This window comes from Penicillium cataractarum (genome assembly GCF_028827025.1).
Source record: "Penicillium cataractarum strain IBT 29864 chromosome Unknown utg000005l, whole genome shotgun sequence".
NCBI lineage: Eukaryota > Fungi > Ascomycota > Eurotiomycetes > Eurotiales > Aspergillaceae > Penicillium > Penicillium cataractarum.
Window position 1 is genome coordinate 1,706,484 of NW_026622741.1, and position 25,343 is coordinate 1,731,826.

Below are 25,343 nucleotides of genomic sequence, written 5' to 3' on the forward strand. Positions count from 1 at the left end.
AGGGAGCATAACTGATTCCCGACGAAGTATAGACTGGACAATATAGAATAGGTAGGCAGTCATCACTATTAGCTCCACACTTTCGTCCAATATACCTACTGATTCGTCCAAAGGTGATCGTAAAGACATCAGAATCCCTGTAAATCAAAGTACTTTTGGTCTTGTCAATATCTCATGTTATTGGTCCAACTCGGATGCGCTGGCCCCGCGCTAAGAAGGCCAGCGGCTATATTGGCATTCAGCTGGCGAAGGGTCGTAAGGAAAAGTCGGTCTGCTCCAAACTTGACTTCTGAGGCCTTTCCTTTGGAATCTGGCACTCTTTCCTGAGCCATGCCTTATGTTGAAATATGAGCCCGTGGACAAATCCTTTCACGCTGCGACGCGGCCCAGAGAGAGAAGCCGCAGACGATGTCGGGGCGCTTGACCGTCGTGAGGCAGAAAACCCCGCGCACACTCCTCTGACCACCCCATTCCCGGATGGCATCAAGGTCTTGCATGATTGTGCCGACGCCTCGGTCGATATCTGCTTCGTTCATGGACTGACGGGAGACCGTGAGAGAACTTGGACGAAAGATGGTCAAACAGACCCCTGGCCGAAAGCACTGCTCCCCTCGCGGCTCCAACGAGCTCGCATTCTTACCTTTGGCTACGATGCCTACGTCGTACGGGGCTCTGTTGCGTCGTCGAATCGACTGGGCGACCATGCGTCCAGCCTCTTGAACAAACTTACTTCGAATCGAGAGTCGTGCGACGCGACGTCTCGCCCCCTCGTGTTCGTCGCCCACAGCCTCGGAGGCCTAGTCTGCAAAAAGGCCATTCTCTTGTCGCAAAATAGCGCAGAAGATCATCTGCATGATATTTTCGATTCCGTCAGAGGGATAATTTTCTTGGGTACACCGCATAAAGGGGCATGGTTGGCCAACTGGGCGAGCATTCCAGCTTCCGCGCTAGGTTTCGTCAAGTCCATCAATACGAAACTGCTGGACGTCTTACAAAGCAAGAATGAAGTTCTCGAGTCTATTCAGGAAGATTTCTTGACCATGACGCGAAGACTGCGAGAGAATGACAAGGGTCGGTTGCAGATCACCTGTTTCTTTGAAGAGCTGCCCATGCGACTAGCTGGGGAAGTTGTCTCAAAGGAATCTGCCTCTTTCGAGGGATATACGGCTATTAGCATTCATGCTAATCATCGAGACATGGTGAAGTTCGCGACAGCAGAAGACGATGGGTTTGTGGCGTTGTTGGGAGAGCTCAAAAGATGGGTCAAACAGATTGGTACGGCAGCTTAGATCCATTCAATACAGATATATGTACAATGGCTAAACCTATAACAAGATAACACTTCCAAAGCAAAAGAGAAGGAGTACAGTTTCACCGCTGAAGATCTCGCCTGTCTCAATGACTTGAAAATTACCGACCCCCGTCGCGATAAGGAACGTATCGAGCAGCTCAAGGGAGGTCTTCTTCGAGACTCATACCGCTGGGTACAAAGCAATGGAGATTTTGTCGAATGGAGAGATGAAAACTCGGGCCAGCTTCTATGGATCCGTGGAGACCCCGGAAAAGGGAAAACTATGCTCTTGTGTGGCATAATTGATGAGTTGAGCGTGTCTTGCTCTGACCCTACCACCGTGGCGTATTTCTTCTGTCAAGCGACAGAGATGAAGATCAATCATGCCACTGCAGTCCTTCGCGGTCTGATCTACATGCTTGTTATTCAGCGTAAATTGCTCATCACCCACGTCAGGCGAGAATATGATCAGAACAGAACAGCCTTCACGGGTATGAATGCCTGGCAAGCATTGGCAAATGTTTTTCTTGCGATTCTCAACGACCCCCTGACCTTGAATCAGACAACCTATATCATCATCGATGCGCTCGACGAATGCACCACGGACTTGACTCCACTTCTTGACCTTATTGCCCAACGATCTTCCGAGGCTGCCCGCGTCAAATGGCTCGTCTCGAGCCGGAACTGGCGTGAGATCGAAGAACGCCTGAACAATGCCACGGGCAAAGTCAACCTTGTCCTCGAATTGAATGAAGACTCAATATCTGCGGCGGTGGAGCACTTCATCCATCAAAGAGTCGACGAATTGACCAAGCTCAAAGGGTACAATTATCAACTCCAGGAGACTGTTCTTCAATACTTGCTGAAGAATGCACAAAGTACTTTTCTATGGGTTGCATTGGTGTGCCAGCAGCTCGCAGGCCTCCGTGTGAAGATCCGGCATACAGAAGATCTATTGAAGAGATTTCCACGGGAGCTGAAGCCGCTTTACAACCGCATGCTCGAGAGGATACTTACATCTGAGGATTCGGAGCTCTGCAAGCGCATCCTGTCTATCGTTCTCAGCGTGTACACACCCATCTCTATCGATACACTGAGAGTTCTAGCCATTCATGATCATCCGGGCTGCGATGACGGCGAATCAATTCGAGAGATAATAGATGAATGTGGCTCTTTTCTGAAAGTCGACATTGATTTCATCTTCCTTGTTCACCAGTCTGCCAAGGATTTCTTACTTGATCCGTCAAATGAGATGTTTGAGGTAAACATTGGGAAAGAACACCACAGAATCTTCTCACGCTCGCTTCAAGTAATCAAAACTCTTGAACGTGATATCTACAAACTCAATGATCTCGGGATTTCTATTTTGGAAGTCGCTCGACCAAGCCCCGATCCATTGGCAGGCATTTCGTACTCATGTATCTTTTGGGTAGACCATCTTGTGGACTGTCAAAACATTGCGGATGCTCTAGAAGAATCTGAAGACTGGGAGTCACTGGACTCGTTCCTGAGGCATGACTTTCTCCACTGGGTAGAAGCCATTAGTCTCCTCGGAAGTGCAACGCAAGGCATCGCCGCGATGCTCAAACTTGAGAGCTTGGTTCGGGTAAGTTGTCGTTTCAAATAGCAAATTATTCAATTGTTAACCTAGGAGGCACTGAAGGAACACGAGGGCCCTGAAGCACTATTAATAAGAGTCCATGACGCTTGCCGAGTTATCAGATATTACCGATCTGTGATCGAAGGCTATCCTCTACAAATCTACACCTCGCTTATATTCGCCCCAGCTGAGAGTGTAACAAAAAGGCCCATTACGTGAAACCAGTGTGGGTCCTGGAAGAGCCAGAGATTTCACCTTGTTGGGATTCTTGCCTTCTCACGCTTGAAGATGTTAACAGCCCGGTTTCATGCGTCGCTTGGTCGCGCGATGGAATGCTCGCGTTGGCGTCGTGGGATCACACGCAAATCTGGGATCCAGCTACCGGTCAGTGCATACTCCAGCATCCCGGTAGAGCCAATAAGATTGCCTGGTCGCAAAATGGGATGCTCGCTTCGGATGGGGTCCTCGCTTCGGATGATATAATTGAGACAAAATCTATACTTCATGTTTGGGACCTATCCAAGGGACAGTGGGAATTACGCCTTGAGAGTCAGACTGGAGCCATACGTTGTATTTCTTGGCTACGAGATGGAAGGCTAGCCTTGCTACTAGCAAATTGCACAACTCGGATCTGGAACCCTATTACTAGACAATGGATCACGTCGAAGCTCAAGAGCCAGGGCAAATTGGCATCATGCGCTGCCTGGTCGGACGATGGAAACCTAGCAATAGCGTGTGAAGATAATACGATTCAAATCTGGGATCTGGCTACTGATCGGTGGATACCAGCATTGAAGCTCAAGGGACACAGTGAGCCAGTGATGACCGCAGCCTGGTCACCAGATGGAAGGCTCGCATCAGGATCAAGGGATCTCACAGTCCGAATCTGGGACCTAGAAAACGGTGAGTGCAAGTTCATTCTCAACGGGCACAACGATGATATTAGCAGAGTTGCTTGGTCCCATGACGAAAGGCTCGCATCTGGGTCAAGAGATCGAACAATCCGCATTTGGAATTCAGTTAACGGCCAGTGTATCTCCGTTCTCGATGGACACTATGGTAAAATTGTCTCACTAGCCTGGTCCCATGATGGAAGGATCGCGACGGGCACGTTTGATGCTTTAATCAAGATCTGGGATCCGGCAAGCTCTCCCGCCGTCGATACAGGCAAACTGAAGAGTGGAGTTACGTCAATTGATATGTCGAAAGACCCAGGTAGGACGACATCGAGTGTGAGAGATGGGATATTGCAAGTCTGTGAACCGAGCACTGGACAAATCACGGGCTCCAAAAGTCACAGCAGTTGGGTCTATTCCGTCGCTTGGTCGCCGAATGGAACACAACTCGCATCATCCTCATCAGAGATTATGATCTGGGATTTGAACACCAAGCAGAGCAAGTTCCTCTCTGGTCCCAAGAATCAGGCTGTATTGATCGCTTGGTCCCCAAGCGGAGATCGACTCGCATCAGGGTCAACAGATCAGACAATCATAGTCTGGAACTTGAGCAATAGCCAGAGGACGGTTCTTGAGTGCCATAGCACCCCGGATATATCCCTTGTCTGGTCACCGCTCGGAGATCGGCTCGCATTCAAATCATCGGATGCATCGATAGAGATATTGGGCATTGCGACGGGCCAGAGCATAGTCATTTGGGAAACCGAATTTCCAGGGTCTCCAATTATATGGTCAACGGATGGCCGACGGCTCGCGTCGTGGGGGTTTGAAGGCACCTTCATAATTTGGGACTCGACTACAGGACGAAGGCTTTGCAAGCTCAATCTCAAAACCGATTTCTTGAAGTGGATTGACACCAATGCTTGGAACCTGCGGAAAGAGATTGCTGTATTTGATGCGTGGTATAAAATACCTCCCGCTTCCATACCGTACTTAAGGAACATAGTCTCTTCAGCGTTGTCCATTGGTTATTCCTTGGAGAAGGATAGCCACTGGATATGCTTTGAAGGACAAAAGCTCCTCTGGCTGCCGCCGGATTATAGTCCTGTCCGGTCAGATTCATTTATCTCTGACGACATGACAAGACTTGCTTTTGGATGTAGCATGGGTCGTATCTGGACCATAACGCTCTCTGCTAGTGGTCTAGTGGGCGAAAGTATAACGGGAGAAAAGATGATGATGTTCAAGAGGGGATTACCTTGTAAGAGGAAAAGGCTGTCCCTATAGTTTCCACTGAAGATATTGATCTCGAAGACTACAACTTCGTCAGACGCCAGGTTGGAATAGTAGAGATAAATTGAGCAAAGGCTGACTTTTTATGCACTGGACAGCCTAGTTAACTGGGTGGACCTTTAAGGTATTCAGGATTTCATTACCTATGAACGCAAAGATATCGTGTATCAAAAACGTCAAATAAGCTTGATGACTCGCCCTCGAGGATTCGACCGTTCGGTTGTGCAGTCAGTCATCCGTTTGTACCTGCATAGATTGTCTGCAGGTTTGATGGGTTTCTCCAGGACCAGACCTTATTTAGGTCCTTCTCTTCTTCTTTTCCTTTCTTTCTTCTTCATCATCGTCTAGATAGACAATTGATTCAGATTCCCCTTCTTTCCTGCTTCCTTGCGCAGGTGTCGATGACACCATCAAAGCTCTATCAACTTCTTGGTTGTGCCATAAGATATACATCGCACGTGATATCCGAGACCCATCAGATGTGGGGAAACAATTCAGGCTCGGCGCATCTCCAACTTTCTCCAAACCAACCTTCAACCCTCAACCCAAACGTTTACCTCCTACTTCCTCACACCTCTTCAACACCAAATCAACCTTAAATACCACTAAACACATCCCACCCCCCAAAATGTCCGCCGAAAGCCAACCAATAAGCCCCATAGCCTACGCGGAAGCCATAACAGAGCTGCCCCTCGAATCCCTGCACGCCGAAGCGGCAAAACTCCACAACGACATCAACAAACTTCTCGAGTCCAACGCAGCCCTAGAAGCAGAAAAGGCCGTGGAGACAGAAGAAGGCGTCAAGTTTCTTGACGAGGTCATTGTTGAGAACGAGGGCGTGGTGAAGAGCAAGGAAGAGCGCATTGGATTGTTGAAGGTTGAGGTTGAGAAGCGGGGGCAGGTGTGGATTGAGCCTGGGAAGAAGGATGAGGAGGTGCAAGCTCCGGTTGTGAATGGGGCCGGTCATGGTGCTGCTGAGCAAGAGAATGCAGGTGGGCAAGATGCTGATGACGGGGTGTACCTCTGAATGTGAGACCGTGGACACTGGCTACGATTTACGAATACATGATTCGACGAAAGATCTTCAGAGCTTCAGAGCCGAGTCCTGGTTCGATATTGGATACTGTGCTCCCTATTCATGGATTTGGTTGACTGTGGGATCAGTGTGGCTGCCGGGCTAGAGAGGGCTCAAGCTCTGTCCAGACAAAACGGTATATTGCGAGACGAATAATTCGCTGGAGGTCGGTTGAGACAGTAAGATTTTACACTCTATCACATTGTCCAACCCATGAACATTCAATCTGCACCCAGAGGGATACGATTCCATTGCGAGGATACGCCACCATGACTAGCTGATAGAAGATATGCAAAGATCATGACAAAGAAAGAAAAAGAATATTCACACCGCATGCTAAATGCTCAGAGCCTTGGACATGTGTCGGATCATTGGCCATCAGTCGCACATTGAATTCGATTCATCTTCCCGGCATCAGTAAAAAGCAGAAACACGATCATAAAACAGCTGTATGGCCCAACGCCCGGTTGAACAACAGGTCATGTGTCGTCAAGCGTAAAAAGGAAAAAGAGAGGGTCGCTGTACTCCCGGGCCTGCGGAGTGTCGTTTAGGTATGGGTATGATCGTTTAGCCAGCTTAGTTGGCTGCCGGCTGCTGAGCCCAGTGGCCACCGCTCAAGGCCTCTGGGGGCACCCGCTGCTGCTTGATGAACAGGTCAATCAGCGGCTGCATCGGCTCCATCTCCTTGTCCGAGACGAGCTGGTAGTACTTGGCGACGGTGACAAAGTGCACGAAGCACATGTTCAGGATGTCGTGCTTGTTGAGGTGCCAGAATGGGTTCAGCCAGTGCGCGTGGTACAGGTGAGCATAGCAGCGGAACATCTGCTTCATGATACCCTGGCAGTCCTTGTAGAATGTTTGGGGGAAGCCACTGGATTGGCCAATCCACTCGTCTGCTGATGCGCCAGTCGTGCCCGCGGGGCTTGTAGAATCCGTAGGAGTGGCGGAGGAGGGGGTCGCAGAGGTACCGTTGGCATCTCTCATCGAGGCGGTTTCAGGGATGCCGTTCACCTTCTCCGTAGGGAACATGACTGGGTCATGGATCTTGCTGACGATCCACTTCTCGACGCGGTTGATGAACTTTGGAGCGGAGATCTTGGCTGCGCGGCCGTCAACCAGCCAAGTATAGGTCAACCTGTTCAGAGTGATCTCCGTCAGCCCGCAACCCCGGGTTTCATCATTATATATCCTGCCAATTCCACGTACCGACCAGCCGACATAGTCGGGCATGTGCTCTCATTGCAAATTGGAAGACCAGTGACGCTGTTCGTCTCCTGGATGACTTGGAGCATGCCGTGGAGCAAGCGATATTGTTCAACAACTGTAACACCCGACACATCAGCAATCTGACTTCATTATCGCGAATGGCGCGTCATCCTCGGGGTAGCTTACTCTGGTGAGCCAGCCACTCGCCCAGTTCCACATTCTTCGGACAAGCACACAGGGTCAAGAAATTGCCCCTCACGTTCAGCGGGGCGTACTTCTCCTGGAAGAAGTACTTAGGGGCATCGGGGTCGTTCGCGGCGAGGTTGTCCATGGTGAGGCTGTTAGTGAGGGACGGAGAGTTGGACATGGCACCAGCCTGGGGTGCTTGGGGAGCCTGCGCCGGGCTCTTGGGAGGGTTGTTCTTGTTGTTTCCTCCCCGGCCGAACCCTTGACGACTGTTGTAGGCGGGCGGGTTAGCTCCAGACATCACAGTTGAGGGGTAAATAGGTGTGTTTCAGGACGAAGCAGACGAGATTGAAATGAAAAACAGGGGATAGGAAGCAGATCAGGATAAAACACAGAGCGACTAATAGACTTTAGGAAGCCGGAATGCTGCGTTGCGTTTGTGGCGCCGGGTACTGCTTGAACGATGCAGTATGGAGGGGGGGGGGCAAAGGCACTGGGTCGAAGGGGAGTAAACAGTGAAGGACAGGGGCTCCATGAGACCGCCATTGCACAGCAGACTTACACACTCTGGAAGAAGGTCGCCATTGTGAAGACAAAGAGCAATTCCTTGAACAAAAAAGCAATTAACCACGAAGCAAGAGAGAGACGGTGAAGATGTCCAGGGAATCCCCTTTTGGTCTGGCCCGCTGACTTAACTCCTTTGGGGGGTGCCGGGACCGGATCATCCGGTTAGTCCGGATTGCCGCGTGAATGTGAATGTTGAAGTCCGTGGATCAGGTTGGCTGGCTCGATAGATTGCTTGCCTTGGGGAGCTCTAGTAACGACTCGATCAGATCGATTGCTCTTTCCTCTTTTCCAATTCCCTCTGGAGTTTCTTATTCCTTCCTACACACTCTTCTCGCACCTCAACCACTTTCACCATCATGTCCTCCTCCGACGAGGAGGCTGTCCGCCGCCCCGGACGCAACGCCGCCAATCAAAGTCCCGACCCGAGCGATGCTGGCAATGACTCTGGTGCTGAGAACCATGGCGCTGGTAATGATCTGATGGATGACGATGCTGATCTCTTCGGATCTGACGGCTCAGACGGTGGATTTGACGATGTTGAGTAAGTTCTCACTTTTGAAGCTACCCAGACAGAAAGCACAAACTAATCCTGACTAGTCGACCTCACCGTACCTTGGATGATGAGCAACTGGACTCGGGAGATGATGAGGGCCGCTATGACCGACGTGAAGATCGCATGGACGAAGGGCCGGATGGCGAGACGGAGAGTCTCACCATCGCCGAAATGACCATTGCGCGCGCACCAGTGCCAGCTACCAATGACCCCGAGGTATGCGCCAATATCATACCGAGTCCAACGAGTCTATACTGACAATAAATTTCCAGATCTACACAATGCGCGTACCTGACTTCCTCTCCATCGAATCGGAAGAGTTCAACCCCGAGACCTACATTGCCCCTGCGTATTCTACGGCCGCGACGTCCCTTTGCTGGCGCAGGGATCCTGCCGACGAAGACAAGCTACAGTCGAACGCGCGGCTAGTTCAATGGGAAGACGGCTCTATCACACTCCAGCTCGCCTCCGCACCTCTCGAGCAATACCGCACGTCATCCAAACCTCTCGCACCTCTCTCCAAGTCTGGCGAATACACCACAAAGCTAGACTCTCACGTTTACCTCGGCGCTGGTCTGGAGCAGGCCGAGCTTTTCCGCCTGACGTCGCACGTCACGCATGGTCTCACTGTTCTACCGACGGCCCTGGAATCAGACGATGCCGTCCAGCGACTCCAGGAGTCCTTGGCTGCTGCTGCTCGTGGCAACAAGCAGACCGCAGACGGCGGTGTGCCAATGATTAACGTGAGGGAAGATCCCGAACTCGCTGCCCGCAAGGCCGAGCTCATGGAGAGGGAAGCTATGCGCGCTGAGCGCCGCCGTCAGCAGTTGGCAGACCGCGAGGCAGATCGCACTCGCCGCGTTGCCGCACCCCGTACGATGGCCAATGGTCTTAGCGTTGGTGGCTTGGAAGATGATGGTCTACGCACTGCCCGCCCTCGCGCTAAGCCGCGTCGCCCCAACCGTCGTGGAGAAATCATGACGGACGAAGAGGAGGATTGGGGTCGTGGTGGTCGCACTCGCGAAGACGAGTATGACGAGGACGACGGGTTCTTGGTACCGAGTGACGAGGAGCTTGAGGAGGAAGATGATGACGATGACGAGGAAGAGCTTGAGGATGAGGACATGGATGCCGAGGGTGAAGTCGATGATGAAGTTGCTCCTTCTAAGCCAACCCGGAAAGAGGAGACTCCCCGAGGCGATGGTACACCACCAGCTCGGAAGAAGAACCGTTATGTGGTTGATGATGACGATGAGGATGAGTGATCTCTACAACACATCAATCTCTTAATTTCTTTCCTGTTTAATCCTTCTTTCACAATTCGGTCTGAACATGGCCTGGGCGTCACATTTACAACGGTTGGCATTTTCAGTGGGGCTGTGGTTCTCTTTTATAGCTTGAATTCTTCAGGCTCGCATAGTACATTCTTCTCTAGCAAAAGTAATGAAATGATCGATGATCGAATCAAGTGTCCATCTTGGTATTTGTAGCGTCAATTCGGCTAGCTACCAGCATTCTGTTTTCCTTCATCATTAACATCGCTCCGGGAAAGTTAAGAGGTAGAAAGAGAGCTACTTATAGCGTAGATTTGAGAGGTATTCGTTTTGCATATATGAACTATTACTTTTCAAGTAACATTGATCAAACTCCATGTAGACCAGTACACAATCCCCAATAAAAGCACAAGAGCCGCACCCTCAACTCCAATCCATTATTCATATCTCTTATCATGGGGGTGATGTTCGTTTCATATCATCAGGTATGACCCCTTCGGGAAAGTCATGAGGCTCGAAATTGAATTTCGAGAGGACAGCTCTCGCGCTACCAACCACGCGCATGCACAGCAGCTCCTTTTCATCAGGAGGCTCTTCTCCATCATGTTGATGATGCCCAAAGCCCATGGGATACATGGGGTGGCGTTCTGGTAGCGGGTGCTGTCCAGGTGTATGCCAGCGTCGCTGACGGTTCTCGACTTCTCTAATCAAAGAGAGAAGATCGCGCTGGCCAGAACAGCGGGTACCAGCCTCTGGACTCAGAGATCCACCCACTACAGCACGACGGACGATCTGACGAAGCCAGTTCTTCCAGCCTTCTGCGGGATTCGCAGATTGCATGACTTTGCTTGTATATTCTGGTGGCGCAGACTGCGGCCCCAGTTCGGATGCGTCGCTGGTATAAACTCGTAGCCAAGCGTCTGCGACGACTGTGAGCAGGGTTCCGCAGAACATGACGTTTTGGACGCCCGTTGCAAAGTTTTTGGGGCATGCTTCGCAGCGAATCACGTCCTGCGCGGTTCTGGCTGCGATGTAGAGGGAGCATAGCGTATGAGAATTGACGGGGAAGGAGGCGATAGAGGATATGTGACTGAGGCAGAGGTACAGATATGACAAGCATGTACATTGCGGGGTGGCGGGGTCGGCGAGGTTGGTCATGGGAGGGGTTAAAGGCAAGGATTGGGCGTTAAGGAAGTTTGTTGGGGGTGCAAAGAGCGCCGATGTTGATTCGGACACCGTTGCAAAGTCAGGCCACGGACTTGAAGACTCGGGAACTGGCAGATTGGAATTTCTCAGACGATCAGGGCGCCAGCTATGGTTGTGGTCGTCGTCGCCGGCGAGTAGATCTGATTCCGATGACTGCGACGGGCCACCATGATGGACGAAGAACTGTGGGCAAAGATACAGCGCGTCTGTTGGCACATCCTGCTCGTGTCCCATAGTGACAGAGTCTGGCGGCGTATCTTCTGGAGTGGGCCAGGCATGGTTGCCCTGCATGGAGATATCGCCTCCGTCATCGTCTGACCGCGCCCGTTTCTTAGGTGGTCGGCCCATGGGCTTCTGTTCTGAATAGTTGCATGTTATTGACTGCTTCAGGCACCGGGAACACCCACTGGGCTCCCCCGAGCACTTGAGCTTTCGTTTCCCTAGAAAGGTGTATGTGGTCAGCATAGTTCAGCCATACCTTCATCTGACAGAAAACTCACTACACTCATCGCATGCTGAGTGTCTTTTTGGTTCCGCCATCGAAGAAGACATTGCATCTGTTAGAGAAGCCCCCGCGGGCTCTGCCATGACTGCCGCCATCTCTCATTCCGTGCAACCAGGGCAAGGGTAGATGTTCATTGTCTTGGAAATACGATGGAGGTGCGCTTTGGCCGTCATCGATAGGCGATAAGGACTGCGGGCGGTAAGTCATGTGAGCGGTGAGTCCAATTGAACGGAGAAGAAAAAAAATCGTGGAGATCGACAAGAGTTCCAAGTTCAACGGCCAGCAACAATGGACGCTAGGAAGGCTTCTAAGAAGCGCAAGGCGGTTACCCGCGATGTGGAGGAGGAAGCTGGTGTCTTTTCCGGCGATGAGCTGAGCGCGGAAAATTTGGATGGAGCTCTTTCCGACAACAACAACGACTTGTCGGAGAGCGAGGAGGAAGATAGCGACTCCGAAATCGAGTTGATTGACGACTTCAGCGACGAGGATGACGAAGATGATGAGGAGGAGTTAGACAGTGATGAAATTCCTTCCGACACCGAGCCCGTGGCGCCGAAGAAGACGCAAAAGTCTACGCCTGCCGACAACGAACCCAACTTCCGTATCGTGAAGGACGCCAATGGAAACGAGCGCTATCTCTACGATGAGATCAACCCGGACGATAACTCGGACTACTCGGACGTCGAGGAGAATGCCAACACTATTGGCGATATCCCGTTGTCATTCTACGATCAATACCCTCACATCGGTTACGATATCAATGGTAAAAGGATCATGCGCCCGGCCAAGGGCGAGGCTCTGGATGCGCTCCTTGACAGTATCGAGGTGCCCAAGGGCTGGACTGGTCTTACCGATCCTTCGACTGGCAAGCCATTGGAGCTGAGCCAGGAGGAATTGGAGCTGCTGAAGAAGGTGCAGATGAACGAGTCCACTGTCGATGGCTACAACCCTTATGAGCCCTTGGTGGAGTCCTTCTCTAGCCAGCTTGAGATCATGCCTCTCAGCGCTGCTCCCGAACCGAAGCGCCGATTCGTTCCATCCAAGCACGAGGCTAAGCGTGTGATGAAGATCGTGAAGGCGATCCGCGAGGGCCGCATTCTCCCCTACCGTGCCCCCGAGGAGCGTGAGGAGAAGGAGGAAGAGCTCATCAACTACGATCTATGGGCCGATGAGGTCGAGCGACCCGATCACATTATGCACATTCCCGCACCCAAGCTTCCGCCGCCCGGTTACGAGGAGAGTTATCACCCTCCTCCCGAGTACCTGCCCGATAAGAAGGAGCGCAAGGAGTGGGAGCAGACAGACCCCGAAGACCGTGAGAAGGAGTTCTTGCCCAATGACTTTGGTTCTCTTCGCAGGGTTCCTGGTTATGAGAACTTTGTCAAGGAGAAGTTCGAGCGTTGCTTGGATCTGTACCTTGCTCCTCGTGTGCGCCGCAGCAAGCTGAACATCGACCCCGAGAGTCTCTTGCCCAAGCTGCCCAGCCCTGAGGAATTGAAGCCGTTCCCTACTACTTGCGCGACGGTGTTCCGTGGTCACAAGGGTCGTGTTCGTTCCCTCAACGTGGACCCCACTGGAATCTGGCTCGCTACTGGTGGTGACGATGGTACCGTTCGCGTTTGGGAGATTCTTACCGGTCGCCAACTCTGGAGTGTTAAGCTCAGCGACGAGGATGCCGTCAACGTTGTCCGCTGGCGTCCTGGCAAGGATGCCGTCATTCTTGCTGCTGCTGCGGGTGACGACCTTTTCCTTACCGTTCCTCCAATGATTGCCGACCCCGAGATCGAAAAGGCCAGCTTGGATATTATCGATGCTGGCTGGGGTTACGCCGCCTCCAACCCTCCCCCGAGTGCTGCGGAGGCCAACAAGAAGAACACTCCTCCCCAATGGATCCGACCTTCTTCCGAGCTCGCGGACGCCGGTGTGTGCGTGGTTATTCCTCTTCGTTACGTTCCCAAGTCGATCTCCTGGCACCGCCGCGGAGACTACTTCGTCACTGTGTGCTCGGGTGCATCGACCCCTGCTTCCGTGGCCATCGCGATCCACACCGTCTCCAAGCATCTTACCCAGTATCCCTTCCGTCGACGCCTCAAGGGTGGTGGCCCCCCCTCAGACTGCCCACTTCCACCCCTCGAAACCGATTCTGTTCGTCGCCAACCAGCGCTCCATCCGTGGCTACGATCTTTCTCGGCAATTGTTGGTCAAGATTGTCCAGCCCGGTGCCCGCTGGATTTCGTCCTTTGATATTCACCCGACTTCATCTACTGCCTCGGGTGGTGACAACATCATTGTCGGTTCTTACGACCGTCGCCTGCTCTGGCACGATCTGGATCTGTCGCAGCGCCCTTACAAGACCCTCCGGTATCACCGCAAGGCTATTCGTGCTGTCAAGTTCCACCCCGGTGGTCGCTACCCACTGTTCGCCGACGCCAGTGACGACGGTTCCCTGCAGATCTTCCACGGCAGCGTTACGGGTGACATGCTCAGCAACGCCACCATTGTTCCCCTCAAGGTTCTCAAGGGCCACAAGATCACCGGCGAGCTGGGTGTCCTCGATATCGATTGGCACCCGCGGGAGGCTTGGTGTGTTAGTGCCGGTGCTGATGGCACGTGTCGTTTGTGGATGTAATCATTTCTTTCGGTCTTTGTTTTGCATGATACTCTTTCAGGCGTTTCTGTCGTATGTGTGTGTGCATAGTATTTTCTGTATAGCCATACTTCTATAAAAGTTGTTTTCAAACATTTCAAACGAGGATACACGTATGCTAGTACGAATAGAGCTTGTTTCGCCTTAGATAGATTCATTATAGACGTTATTCAGAAAATGGACGGCATCATTGAAGATTCTATCCCTCAATTTGGCGTCAATGAACTTTGAGGGAACTGGTAGTACAGATTCGAGTTAGCCTTGAGTTCGGAGCTCTAATAGAGAGTTGCGATATCATACGCTCAAGCCATCCATGTATCTGATTATCAACGAATTCGCTCTCAATGTGGTAGGTTTCATCCAGTGAGCGTCCTTTTGCGCCGGGCGAGGATTTGATTCTCTGGTTAATAATTTCAGCCTCCTCCTCTAACCTTTTAACGAAGGCCATCTCCTCGTGGAGGAGAATGTCGACCTTTCCTCCAATAATCAGCATTTTGCGTGGCAGGGATTCGATATAGGCGAATATAGGATGTAGTAAGGGATAGTCCATGTTCTCGGCCCTCTCTGGACCAGCATAGGCATCCATGAGCGGTAATATGAAAGATAAAGGATCCTTGGCTGGAAACCCAGCCGGCTTCGGCTTGTCCCATGGTGGTAAACGGAAATCAACCTTGTATACCAGGCCTCTGATCAGCTTATGCATTATAGTCTCCCAACAAAAGGGAGCAAGCGGTCTTACCTACCGGTGTATAGAACAGCACAGCTGCTTTGACCCTGAACTCCGTACGAAACAATCGTTGCGCAATGCCCAGTGCAAGATTCCCTCCAACTGAAAATCCACTCACACTCATCAGCCTCGGATCCGCACCCCAAAGTCTATCCGCATTTTTAATCAGCCAGCCCGCGACATCTTGCACATCCACATGCGCGACTGGGAATGTATAGCGTGGGGCATATCGATACGAGGTGGAGACAACAACTGCTCCGGTTTCCGCTGAGACTTTGCGACAGAAAGGCGCGTTGCCTTCTGGTAGACCACCGAGAAAGCCACCGCCGTGAATGTTGAGATGGAGCGGTTTTTTCTCTGAGCGCGACTCTTGTCTAGGTGGATGATAGATTATGGCACGAACTGAGTAGCCTGGAGAACGACTTAATGGGATCCATATGACGGTCTCATTCTGCGAAAGTAAGGTGGTTCCCTGGAAGTATTGGATCGTGTTTGTTAGGAAGAGGAGCGGTTGGAAGGCGATGAGACGCCAGCGTATTGTGAATGGTAGGGAAGGGCAGAAGAAGGCATCATATAGAGGGCTGATCCATCTATACAAGAAGGACATAGTGATTCGAGCTCTCTAGAGACTTCTCATCGGAATAAGGCGTCGAATGTTAAGGCTTTTGTCTACGAGATTGCGGGAGGGGGTCGGCACTCTATACGAGGGCGCGAACCCGAAGAGGCAATTCATATTACTCTGGCCACATATTGCCGATACTCCGTGCATTAGGCATAACTGAAATCTTTGAAATTTAACGGTATTTTACATGGCTTTTACAATGGGTTATAGAGAGGTAAGATTGATCTGGTAACTGAGATACGAATGAGCTAAAAGTGCACTATTGATTTCCAGAGTTGAATCTAATTGGAGTCAAATGGTAACTAAACATTATGTCCGTGTTCTGAGATCGTGGGGTATATGCAGTATATTTAGTGGTGTTTAACGTTATCCTTTCTGGCACAGATTGAACAACTAACTAAAATCTAATACTCGAGTCATGAAGAAAGACCAATTCGGTTTCTTTCTAGAAAGATAATCAAGTTAAGCATATTTGGCTGGGCCGTTTCTCTAATCTCTAGATTCCTCTTTCGCTACCCCTTGGACCACAAAACCGCCCCCAACAAACAGCGCTATGGGATGTGTGCGTAATCACCTTGGTGGTAAGTCATCCACATGAAGCTAGTCCCATCTCACTTCTAAATCCTGACAACCGAGCGAGAATCAGAATGACCGAGACGAGCGACAAAGCAACTATCCTACTCATCCATGGGGCGTTTACTACATCCTCAGACTGGGAACCCGTTATATCCCACCTTGACCAGTCATTTCACATTCTGGCCCCAGATCTTCCCGGCCATGGATCAACCGGTGGAACATTTACCCTCGACAACGCAGCCGATGCATTACACGCCCTGATCCAAGAATCAACAGTCGCCAGCAAGGCCCATGTCGTCGGCCACAGCCTAGGAGCTCAAGTCGCCATCCGACTAGCCGAAAAATACCCCAGCGTAGTCGATCATATGGTCATCTCAGGATGGGAAATATACCCCTCACTACCATCGAGCGACCGACTATCGTATATCCTGTGGACAATGAATCGCGTGGAGAATCTCGCCCCAAGACCAGCGATTAGATGGCTCATGGATGGGACAGATATACGCCGGGTTTCGCCCTCGCTGGAACTGTGTCGTCAGTTTGCGGAGACGATGAAAACGGCTACCTATCCGGCTGCCTGGCCTGCGCCAACGCTGATCATCGCTGCGGGCCGGGGAGGGCTGGTACCTTCTTATGATCATCCCGAAGATGCCAAGAAGTTGGCTTCTATTGGCAAGGAGATGAACGATAAGACGATAGCTGTCACTCATCCTTTGATGCGGCATCCATGGAATCGCCAAGATCCGCTTCTATTTGCGAATACCGTTCGAGGGTGGATTCAGGGTGACTATAATGTACCCGCAGGGTTTGAGAGGCTCTGAGGTATTCATTGTTTGATTACGAAATTATACTACCTTGTGAGGAACCATAGCCTGGACTATTAGAATAGCGATTATCATGTCTGAAAATTCTCAATCCGTTCATATCGCGATATAGTTAAAGTTCAGAATGGCTTCGTAGACGAGGTCAAGCTTCAAGATCGTAAAAGCTTAGCAAAGAGTTCTCCCCTCATATTTTTGATTTCTTTCTTGCCTATAGCAGTTATTTGAGCTTAGATAACCACGAAGCCCGAATCTTGATAGTTGTTTTTCCATATTTGAAATCTTACAACTTGAATTCTGCTCCCGACAAATTAGTTTGGGACATTATTGCTAGGAGATATCATATGTATGCAAGAGCGCAGGATCTTTACTGTATAGACTTTTGGAAGCCATGGAGAATATTGAACGACATCGATGGTTTCTAATTTAAAATTAGGACGGAGCTCCTACGGTTGATTTGCGACGTTCTTTTCATGCCGGAACAGCCTATCTTGAAGGAACATTACTAGAAACGGAAATCTAATTAGGCAGCTTCATAACTAAATAGATGACCGTTGTGTCGGAGTTAACCAGATCCCGTTCTTCCCCCACCAAAGTCCCATTCCAATTGACAAGCAATCCTTATAAAACAAGCGCTGGACGTACACGTACGCATGGCCAAGCGCCAAGACAGACCTGCCAGTGGACCCAGTCAGCATTTAAGGGTCCGTCCCCGATGATGTCAAGGGTCCTCGATATATACGGCAAATGATCGACGAGACAAAAATAGTCGAACGGTTCAGATGGCCCCCCGATCTCGCTCGTTGGATATTGACTGGCCGAGCGATCCGGAAGGATGTTCTTTAGTGGAGCTTCTTCAAGGCTCGCGGGTTTTAATGACACAGTCCAGGGTCGCAGGGCGCATGGCCCCGGCTTAAAGGCGCTTGTCATTATTGGAGTTGGCCCCATGCGATACAACTCTGGACTGGGATAAATGTACATGGATATTGTAGACATTCATATGGCCCTACTGTGGCAGTGAATATGAGACACGGATAGTTAGCCCCCATAATCTAGAACATGCCATATCATGGTATATGGCTAAGAAGCTCCTGACGATCCCTGGTTCCAACTATTTGACGTGATCATATACAGCCCCCGAAAATCAAATCGGCTAGACAAGTCAGCATGTTACAGCATACCCCACCTTACCCCATATGTGAAGTAACCAACCAATGTACAACCTCCCTCCAACCAATGACTCTGTACATATTGCGTGGGTCGATTCAGACCCTGCTGATGCGGCTGTGACCGAATCCACCGACATTATTACTGTAGGAATCCCACTTTTTCAAGCCCAGCGCCTATGTTCATCTTAAAATCTTTGAGGGCCCTAATGACATAACAAGGCTTGCATAACTTTTCAAGTCGGCAGCAGGCCACACATACTACTCTTTTCTGGTTTATGGACTCCAGACAAGCTATCCTCGAGTCAAATGATTGAAACCAAATCATACGGATATCCACGGCCCTTTGACGTCTTTCTTTCGAGCGATCGGCTTCGGTTCGATACTTTTCCTCGGCGATGCTTATAAGCGGAACAAGCTCAATATGCGCAGTCATTCTTTATGCGCTAACACTGGGCTATCAAGCTCATGCTATCGAGCTCGATATCAACAATGAACGTTAGTAATATATTGCAGCCTACACCCTAATTCCGTTACGTTTACATTCTTTGACTTGGCTAACTATGCTCGCGAGCCTCGAACAGAATCGATCAAAGATGCCGCTTCAACCGCTACCTATGGGATGATGGTCTGGTATCACGGCAACGAAACCGGACAAATCCCTGGAGCTTTCCCTTCAAAATGGTGGGAAGGCTCCGCCTTGTTCTATGCGCTTCTCAATTACTGGCATTTTACGGGCGACAATACCTACAATGACGAACTGAGTGTTGGATTGCAATGGCAGTCGGGCACAAATGGGGATTACTTGCCCAGTAACTATAGCCATTTCCTGGTAAGACAAACCGTTGCGATCGCATCAGCCTCCATCCCATCGCTCTATTTGCATCTAGGCTAATGATGTTACACGTGCAGGGCAACGATGACCAAGTGTTCTGGGGCCTTGCAGCGATGACTGCAGCCGAGTTGAAATTCCCCGACGTCTCGAATGGATTCTCGTGGCTTTCGCTCGCACAAGGTGTCTTCAACTCGCAAAAGGGTAGATGGGATACGACAATGTGCGGCGGAGGTTTGACCTGGCAGATGTTCTCATACCAGGGGAGTGGGTCTACTATGAAAAATGCCATCTCTAACGGCGGCTTCTTCCAGCTTGCTGCACGACTTGCCCGGTACACGGATAACAACGAATACGCGACATGGGCGAGTAAGGTCTGGGATTGGTCCGTCAACTCGCCACTAGTCAACAACAAGACGTGGATTGTGCAGGACTCGACTGAAGGAACGGAGAACTGCAAGAATGGAGCTAATATCCCGTGGACGTACAACTATGGCACGTATCTGATGGGTGCTGCTTATATGTACAACTACGTGAGTCTCCGAAATACTATACCCTTTCTTTATACCAAATGATCAAACTAACTCCAATCCCAACCAGACCGGAGATTCCAAATGGCTCGACGCAACAAACGGCCTCCTAAACATAACCCTGCAAACCTTCTTCCGACAAGAAAGCGGCTACGTAATGGAAGACATAACCTGCGAACCGCGAGAAATTTGCAACAACAACGAAGTCCTCTTCAAAGGCCTCCTCTCAACATGGCTCTCCTACGTCGCCCTCGTTGTCCCAAAAACATACGACCTAATCATGCCAAAACTCCAATCCTCCGCCGTCGCAGCTGCAAAGTCCTGCACGGGCAACAACAACTACACCTGCGGCGTGCAATGGTACAAGTCGCAGTGGGATGGATGGACGGGGATGGAAGAGCAGATTAGCGTTAGTCAAGTGTTCAGTGCGAATTTGTTGCCCTTTGTTGGGGCGAAGGCTGTGGCGCCGGTCACGTCGAATACTGGTGGGAATAGTACGAGTGACCCTAACGCAGGGTTGCAGAGCACGAAGGATAACACTCCCAAGCCTGTTACCACCGGGGACAAGGCGGGTGCTGGTATTTTGACTGTGGTTCTTGTTGGAGGGTGGGCTGCTTTGATGGCCTTTGCGGCGTTGGGATCGGGGGCTTGAACCTCGATATTCATGGTCACCATGAATGGAGTTTTTGGGATTTAGCGATCTTTTTTTGTATATTGGGCAGATGTTTGCACATGCACATTAGGCATTACTGAAACGAATCGACATATGATCAATGAATCTAGCCCCTTAACTCAATTCTCTGGTTTGGGTGTAGAGGTCTACAGGCAGCACCCTACGGAAGTTTGAATACAAAGATCAGTGGATAAAGACACCCTTACCATCTCATCGGAGGCATGAATCTAGTAAGTTTCATGATGTCGAGCGGCAAGACACAGGGTGGCAAGATACAGCGCCTAGAAAGCTCGAGGACCCTCCAACAAGACCAAGTCTGTCTCATAAATCTCATCATATGTATGATTCGCCTCAACACCAACTCTATAAATTCGGTGCCCAAATAATAAACAGTCTCAACGCGGAGAATATATGTCCAATGATGGTTCCAGTAACCAAAAGCTTTAGTTTAAATAAGAACCCTCATCATTATGTAGGGCCGTATCAAACAGCACCAGATCCCCAATCCCTCCTCAGCCGCTCATACTTCTTCATATCCGTAACACTAGGCCTGATGAACGACTTTGCAGTAACAAAGTCCTCCAAACGGATAGTATCGCGACGCTTGATAGCCGAGTAACCAGCCCGGCGCAACAAACTTCCCAAATCCGCACCACTGTATCCCTCGCACTCCTCCGCAAGCCGGCGCATGTCCTCGTTGAACTCGATAGGGAGCTTGCGCAGCAGCGTTTGAAGAATCTCCACACGCTCGAGCGGGGAGGGCAAGTTGACGAACAACAGGGTTTCGAGACGACCGGGGCGAAGCATAGCCGGGTCGATGATGTCGGGACGGTTAGTAGCTGCGATAACGTAGATACCCTGGCGGCTACTGCCGAGACCGTCCAGCTCAGTGAGGAGGGTGTTGACGACGCGGGCAGATGCTTCGGAGAGGGTATCGTCACGGCGGGGCACGAGGGCATCCAGCTCGTCGAAGAAGATAACGCAAGGAATGGAGGAGCGAGCGCGGACGAAGACCTGGCGCACGGCGCGTTCGGACTCTCCGACAAATTTGTTGAGCAGCTCTGGACCCTTGACACTAATGAAGTTGGCGCGGGACTCGTTGGCCACGGCCTTGGCCAGGAGTGTCTTACCGCAACCTGGGGGTCCCCAGAGGAGGACGCCTGTAGGCGCGGTGATACCGACTTGGGCGTAGATCTCGGGGTTCTTGATGGGTTCGACAATGGCGGTGGACAGTTCTTCGCGAATGCCACCAAGAGCACCAATGTCTGCCCAGGTTGTATCGGGGATAGTGGCGAAGCCTTCACGCTTAGATGAGGGCTGGATCTTGGGGAGTGCGGTGAAAAAGTCGGCGTTGGAAACAAGAACGGTTTCTGTCTCTTCGCCGATGGGGTTCTCCTTGGCATGAGTGATCAGACGGCGCAATTCCCGAACCTTAGGGCTAATAATGTCGTCTCCTCCTTCCTCGGTCTCAATCTCCATCTCCATCTCCTCGCCGCTGTTAGATTTGAGGATATCGAGGTACCGCTTGATAGCGGCAGCACCTGCAGTTGAGACAAGGTCATTAAGATCGGCTCCGACGAAACCAGGAGTTCTCTTGGCCAGAGTCTTGAAGTCCAAATCGTCTGCCAAACGCAGCTTCCGTGTAAGAGCCCGCAAGATCTGCTCTCTGACAGGCTCTGAGGGTACAGTCATGTTGATTTCCTTGTCGAATCGTCCACCGCGACGCAATGCTGCATCCAGACTGTCCGGGCGGTTGGTAGCCGCAAGAACAATAACGGGCTTGCCATCTGTCTTCTCGAGAGCAATCTCATCCATGCAGGTCAAAAGCTGAGCGACAATTCGCTTCTCCATTTCCCTCTGCGCACTCTCACGCTTGGGTGTAATCGCATCAATCTCATCAATGAAGATCAGGCAGGGAGCAAGGCGCTTCGCCTCTTCAAAGTGCTCACGCAGAGCCTTCTCCGATTCACCAGACATACCCGACACAATCGAGGGTGCAGAGATGGCAATGAAGGGGACACCCAACTCCGCCGCGAACGCATTGGCAATCATGGTTTTACCGCAACCAGGCGGTCCATGCAGCAAAACACCTCGCGGAGGTTGCACATTGGATGAGAGGTAGACCTGTGGCCGGGTCATTGGCAGAATAACCAAATCACCCAATTCCTGGACAACATCGTCCAATCCGCCCAGGTCTGCAAGACTGACGTGCGTGGGGGGTGATCGGTCAACCGCAGCCTCGGCCTTGCGCCGCTTGGATACAGACTCGCTGCCGTGTGTCCGTCGCTTCGAAGAGGTTTTGGATGTGCTCGCGGACTCGGCTTTGGGTGCGGGAGTAGGTTTCGAGGCTGCTGGTGTCGACCATGCGCCGACAATGCTTTGGTTCACACCATTGGGCTCCTAGAATTGAGACCAACCTAATTAGTATACCATTGCGACCAAATTTCTCAGACGGGTATGCTTCATACCGCAGCAGGAGGCTCCTCCAAGCCTTCAAAGTCACCCTCCACGGATTCTTCCTCCTCGTCACCAAACAAATCACTCTTCACCACCTCCAAAACCCGCTCCAAACTATCCTCCAACAATTTCTTCGGCTTCCGGTTCAAACTCGAATTCGATCCTCGGATCCGCGCATAGATAACCGGGACTGTAAGGCGAACTCGGTCCACGCCGTCGGGCTGATCGTCGATAATTTTGCGCACAACCTGGTAGACCTGCGCGGGGCGTGAGCGACATTCAGATAGCACGATCAACAGTCCATACCTCACGGTCCAAACCTTGGCTGAGGGTCGGTCTACCCCCACGATATCTGGGCGCCATGATGTGTGTCTCGGAGTGCGATATCGCAAGTCCGCAAAAAAAAATTGGGGAAGCGGAAGACGGTGAAAAATACTCGTATCGTTATCTCTCGGTATCGGGGCGGTAGCCGCATTACGGACCAACGTCATCCCCCGATTGACCGTTCCTGCTAGACTACGGCCTCGTCAACACCGCAAATGCGCGATGGGGAACTCCAGCAGTTCGCAAAAGATTTCTTCACAGGATCGGTAAGTCATGAGTCTATTTGGTATTGCCTCTAGAGTACACATATTTGGAGATATGCTACAGGCAGCGTCATATCTGCATTGTTGCCCCTCACGAGACCGATCAGACCCCTCCGGACGGCCTCTACAAGCCAAAACATAATGACTCACTGGCTAACATTCAATAATTCTCCATGATGCAGAGCAATTCTCGATCTCAAGAACCAGCGCGATAAGATATACCAGTATCAGAAACGCATCACCGTCCTCACCGACCGGGAAACCGCGATTGCAAAGGAATGTCTCGCCCGCGGTGATCGGCGGCGAGCTCTACTCGCTCTCCGGCGCAAGAAATACCAAGAATCACTCCTCTCCAAGACCGATAGTCAACTCGCACAGTTGGAACAGTTGACGGGCCAGGTCGAGTTTGCACTCGTACAGAAGGATGTGCTGTTTGGGTTACAGCAAGGTACCCAAGTGTTGCAGGCTATCAACAAGGAGATTGGTGGGATTGAGGCTGTGGATCGGTTGATGGAGGAAACGGCAGAAGCTCGCGCTTACCAAGAGGTAAGTATAGTGCGGGTGCTTTCTTCTTTTAAGGCGGGATGGCTAATGGTCAAATTCAGGAGGTGAGCCAGATGTTGGAGGGCAGTTTGTCGACGCAGGACGAGGAGGACGTTGAAGATGAACTGGAGGCTCTACGGCAAGAGGTCGTTGGACCTGTCGACTTACCTGCAGTCCCTCAGGCTCCTCTCCCCGAGCACGGCGACGAAGTGCTGGGGGAGCCAGCGCAAGAGCAGCCCGAGGCCAAGACTAAGGCCAAGGCCCGGACGCCTGTCCTAGCGTCGTGAAGATACTCTGTCGGGGGATATTCATACAAGATCGGTCACTTGCATTACTTGATCGGAAGCATTGGGAGGCGTTGGTGGCATATTTGTACTGCGTTTGATTCATGATTCGTTATTCTTCATGTAGAACTCATTAATACATTGGAAAGTCCCTTTCCATTCTGGTATCACAATCCTTCCCGAAGTGCTCAATCCTTACGATCCAAAGTAGACAAAAGCCACAGCTTACTGGCCAGGCATGGTGCGAGCTCCGGCGTCACTGATTCCAGGAATCGCAACGTGATCACTGGGGTTTGCAGCAGCCTCGTACAAGAAGCTGATGGGCTCCCGGTTCAACGCCATGAACTGGCCCTTGAAGCCGATGTAGCCAACCTTGGTGACATCCTCGTCACCATCGCTCCAATTATCCTCGATAAAGATGGTAATGGAGGTAGTGGTATTCCAATGGGCGCGATTCAAAGGTAGTTCAAAGACGTCCTCGCCAGCCACGGGCTGTGGGACCTCGATGGTCTGGGTTGGGGGGAGGTCGGAGGCAGTGGAGAAGTCCAGGTCGTCGCGGTTCTTGAAAAGCTTGAGAGTCTTGGGGGCAGCGGGGGTGGGTGCGGTGTAGATGAGGATTGAGTGAAGTTTAACCTGGCCGGTGAAGCTGGTGGTTGTTTCGTGTTAGCTTTGCTCTTTCCGCGATAAGATGAGGGGCATAAAGTGGGGTAGGTATATCGAATTTTGTAACAGGGAACAAAAGAAGCAAAAAGGCAGGCATCTCAACAAGAAAGCTTACGGAATGTGCATGAGGAGCTGCTCGTCGGCGTCGCTCTCAAGCTCGGGGTGGTCGTTCAATCGCTCGGCCCAGGTCTTCTTGACAATGCCGGCGCCGCCCTTAACAGTCGCCTCTGAACAAGGCCATTAGTTCTGACTGTGTAGTATGATAAGATATCAAAGCAGAAGTCATCCCATAGCCTACATACCATTCAAGGTAGTAATCGAATCAAAGTCGATCTGTGAGTAGAGCAGCGACTGCAGCGCGGGGGTGATGTCGTTGGAATGATCGTGCTCATCATGGCAGTGACCATGCCCGTCACCACCGTGGTGATGATGGTGGCCGGACATGATGAGCTTAGTTGTTGAGCAGTGGTCTGTAAGATTTCACGGATGTTTAATGAGGAGAGTGGAGTCACAGACGCGAGACGCGAGCGAACAACAATCAAAGGGAAGAACGGAAAGTTTGG

General features: G+C 51.2%; 12 protein-coding genes across 12 annotated transcripts; 7 read left to right on the forward strand and 5 right to left on the reverse strand.

Annotated features, from left to right (window-relative positions):
• Positions 1-347: 347 nt before the first annotated feature.
• Positions 348-5,052, forward strand: N7496_006289 (uncharacterized protein; the record flags this gene model as incomplete). The annotated part of the gene is made up of 5 exons (XM_056699218.1): positions 348-1,275; positions 1,336-2,897; positions 3,190-3,275; positions 3,541-4,899; positions 4,995-5,052. 5 exons carry the CDS (start codon positions 348-350, stop codon positions 5,050-5,052), a joined length of 3,993 nt encoding a protein of 1,330 aa, XP_056554631.1.
• A 656-nt stretch (positions 5,053-5,708) lies between these two features.
• Positions 5,709-6,107, forward strand: N7496_006290 (uncharacterized protein; the record flags this gene model as incomplete). The annotated part of the gene is made up of 1 exon (XM_056699219.1): positions 5,709-6,107. The coding sequence occupies one exon, from the start codon at positions 5,709-5,711 to the stop codon at positions 6,105-6,107; it is 399 nt and encodes a 132-aa protein (XP_056554632.1).
• Positions 6,108-6,731: 624 nt separating this feature from the next.
• N7496_006291 (Mob1/phocein family protein) lies at positions 6,732-7,848 on the reverse strand (the record flags this gene model as incomplete). Its single annotated transcript, XM_056699220.1, has 3 exons — positions 6,732-7,290; positions 7,362-7,476; positions 7,548-7,848. 3 exons carry the CDS (start codon positions 7,846-7,848, stop codon positions 6,732-6,734), a joined length of 975 nt encoding a protein of 324 aa, XP_056554633.1.
• Positions 7,849-8,470: 622 nt separating this feature from the next.
• On the forward strand, positions 8,471-9,932 carry N7496_006292 (Paf1-complex subunit LEO1; the record flags this gene model as incomplete). Its single annotated transcript, XM_056699221.1, has 3 exons — positions 8,471-8,655; positions 8,712-8,883; positions 8,940-9,932. 3 exons carry the CDS (start codon positions 8,471-8,473, stop codon positions 9,930-9,932), a joined length of 1,350 nt encoding a protein of 449 aa, XP_056554634.1.
• Positions 9,933-10,394: 462 nt separating this feature from the next.
• Positions 10,395-11,735, reverse strand: N7496_006293 (Zn(II)2Cys6 transcription factor rglT; the record flags this gene model as incomplete). The annotated part of the gene is made up of 2 exons (XM_056699222.1): positions 10,395-11,587; positions 11,648-11,735. 2 exons carry the CDS (start codon positions 11,733-11,735, stop codon positions 10,395-10,397), a joined length of 1,281 nt encoding a protein of 426 aa, XP_056554635.1.
• Positions 11,736-11,940: 205 nt separating this feature from the next.
• erb1 (ribosome biogenesis protein ERB1) lies at positions 11,941-14,281 on the forward strand (the record flags this gene model as incomplete). The annotated part of the gene is given in 2 exon segments (XM_056699223.1): positions 11,941-13,797; positions 13,814-14,281. 2 exon segments carry the CDS (start codon positions 11,941-11,943, stop codon positions 14,279-14,281), a joined length of 2,325 nt encoding a protein of 774 aa, XP_056554636.1.
• A 162-nt stretch (positions 14,282-14,443) lies between these two features.
• On the reverse strand, positions 14,444-15,633 carry N7496_006295 (putative lipase/esterase family protein; the record flags this gene model as incomplete). Its single annotated transcript, XM_056699224.1, has 3 exons — positions 14,444-14,535; positions 14,600-14,993; positions 15,043-15,633. The coding sequence occupies 3 exons, from the start codon at positions 15,631-15,633 to the stop codon at positions 14,444-14,446; spliced, it is 1,077 nt and encodes a 358-aa protein (XP_056554637.1).
• A 662-nt stretch (positions 15,634-16,295) lies between these two features.
• Positions 16,296-17,045, forward strand: N7496_006296 (alpha/beta fold hydrolase; the record flags this gene model as incomplete). The annotated part of the gene is made up of 1 exon (XM_056699225.1): positions 16,296-17,045. One exon carries the CDS (start codon positions 16,296-16,298, stop codon positions 17,043-17,045), a length of 750 nt encoding a protein of 249 aa, XP_056554638.1.
• A 1,564-nt stretch (positions 17,046-18,609) lies between these two features.
• On the forward strand, positions 18,610-20,225 carry N7496_006297 (glycoside hydrolase family 76 protein; the record flags this gene model as incomplete). The annotated part of the gene is made up of 4 exons (XM_056699226.1): positions 18,610-18,709; positions 18,796-19,043; positions 19,124-19,576; positions 19,644-20,225. The coding sequence occupies 4 exons, from the start codon at positions 18,610-18,612 to the stop codon at positions 20,223-20,225; spliced, it is 1,383 nt and encodes a 460-aa protein (XP_056554639.1).
• A 504-nt stretch (positions 20,226-20,729) lies between these two features.
• On the reverse strand, positions 20,730-23,066 carry N7496_006298 (putative AAA family ATPase/60S ribosome export protein Rix7; the record flags this gene model as incomplete). Its single annotated transcript, XM_056699227.1, has 3 exons — positions 20,730-22,646; positions 22,715-22,960; positions 23,010-23,066. 3 exons carry the CDS (start codon positions 23,064-23,066, stop codon positions 20,730-20,732), a joined length of 2,220 nt encoding a protein of 739 aa, XP_056554640.1.
• A 183-nt stretch (positions 23,067-23,249) lies between these two features.
• N7496_006299 (ESCRT-III subunit protein VPS20) lies at positions 23,250-24,120 on the forward strand (the record flags this gene model as incomplete). The annotated part of the gene is made up of 3 exons (XM_056699228.1): positions 23,250-23,293; positions 23,473-23,836; positions 23,896-24,120. 3 exons carry the CDS (start codon positions 23,250-23,252, stop codon positions 24,118-24,120), a joined length of 633 nt encoding a protein of 210 aa, XP_056554641.1.
• A 222-nt stretch (positions 24,121-24,342) lies between these two features.
• Positions 24,343-25,224, reverse strand: N7496_006300 (PITH domain-containing protein; the record flags this gene model as incomplete). Its single annotated transcript, XM_056699229.1, has 3 exons — positions 24,343-24,763; positions 24,896-25,007; positions 25,083-25,224. The coding sequence occupies 3 exons, from the start codon at positions 25,222-25,224 to the stop codon at positions 24,343-24,345; spliced, it is 675 nt and encodes a 224-aa protein (XP_056554642.1).
• Between the last annotated feature and the right edge of the window lie 119 nt (positions 25,225-25,343).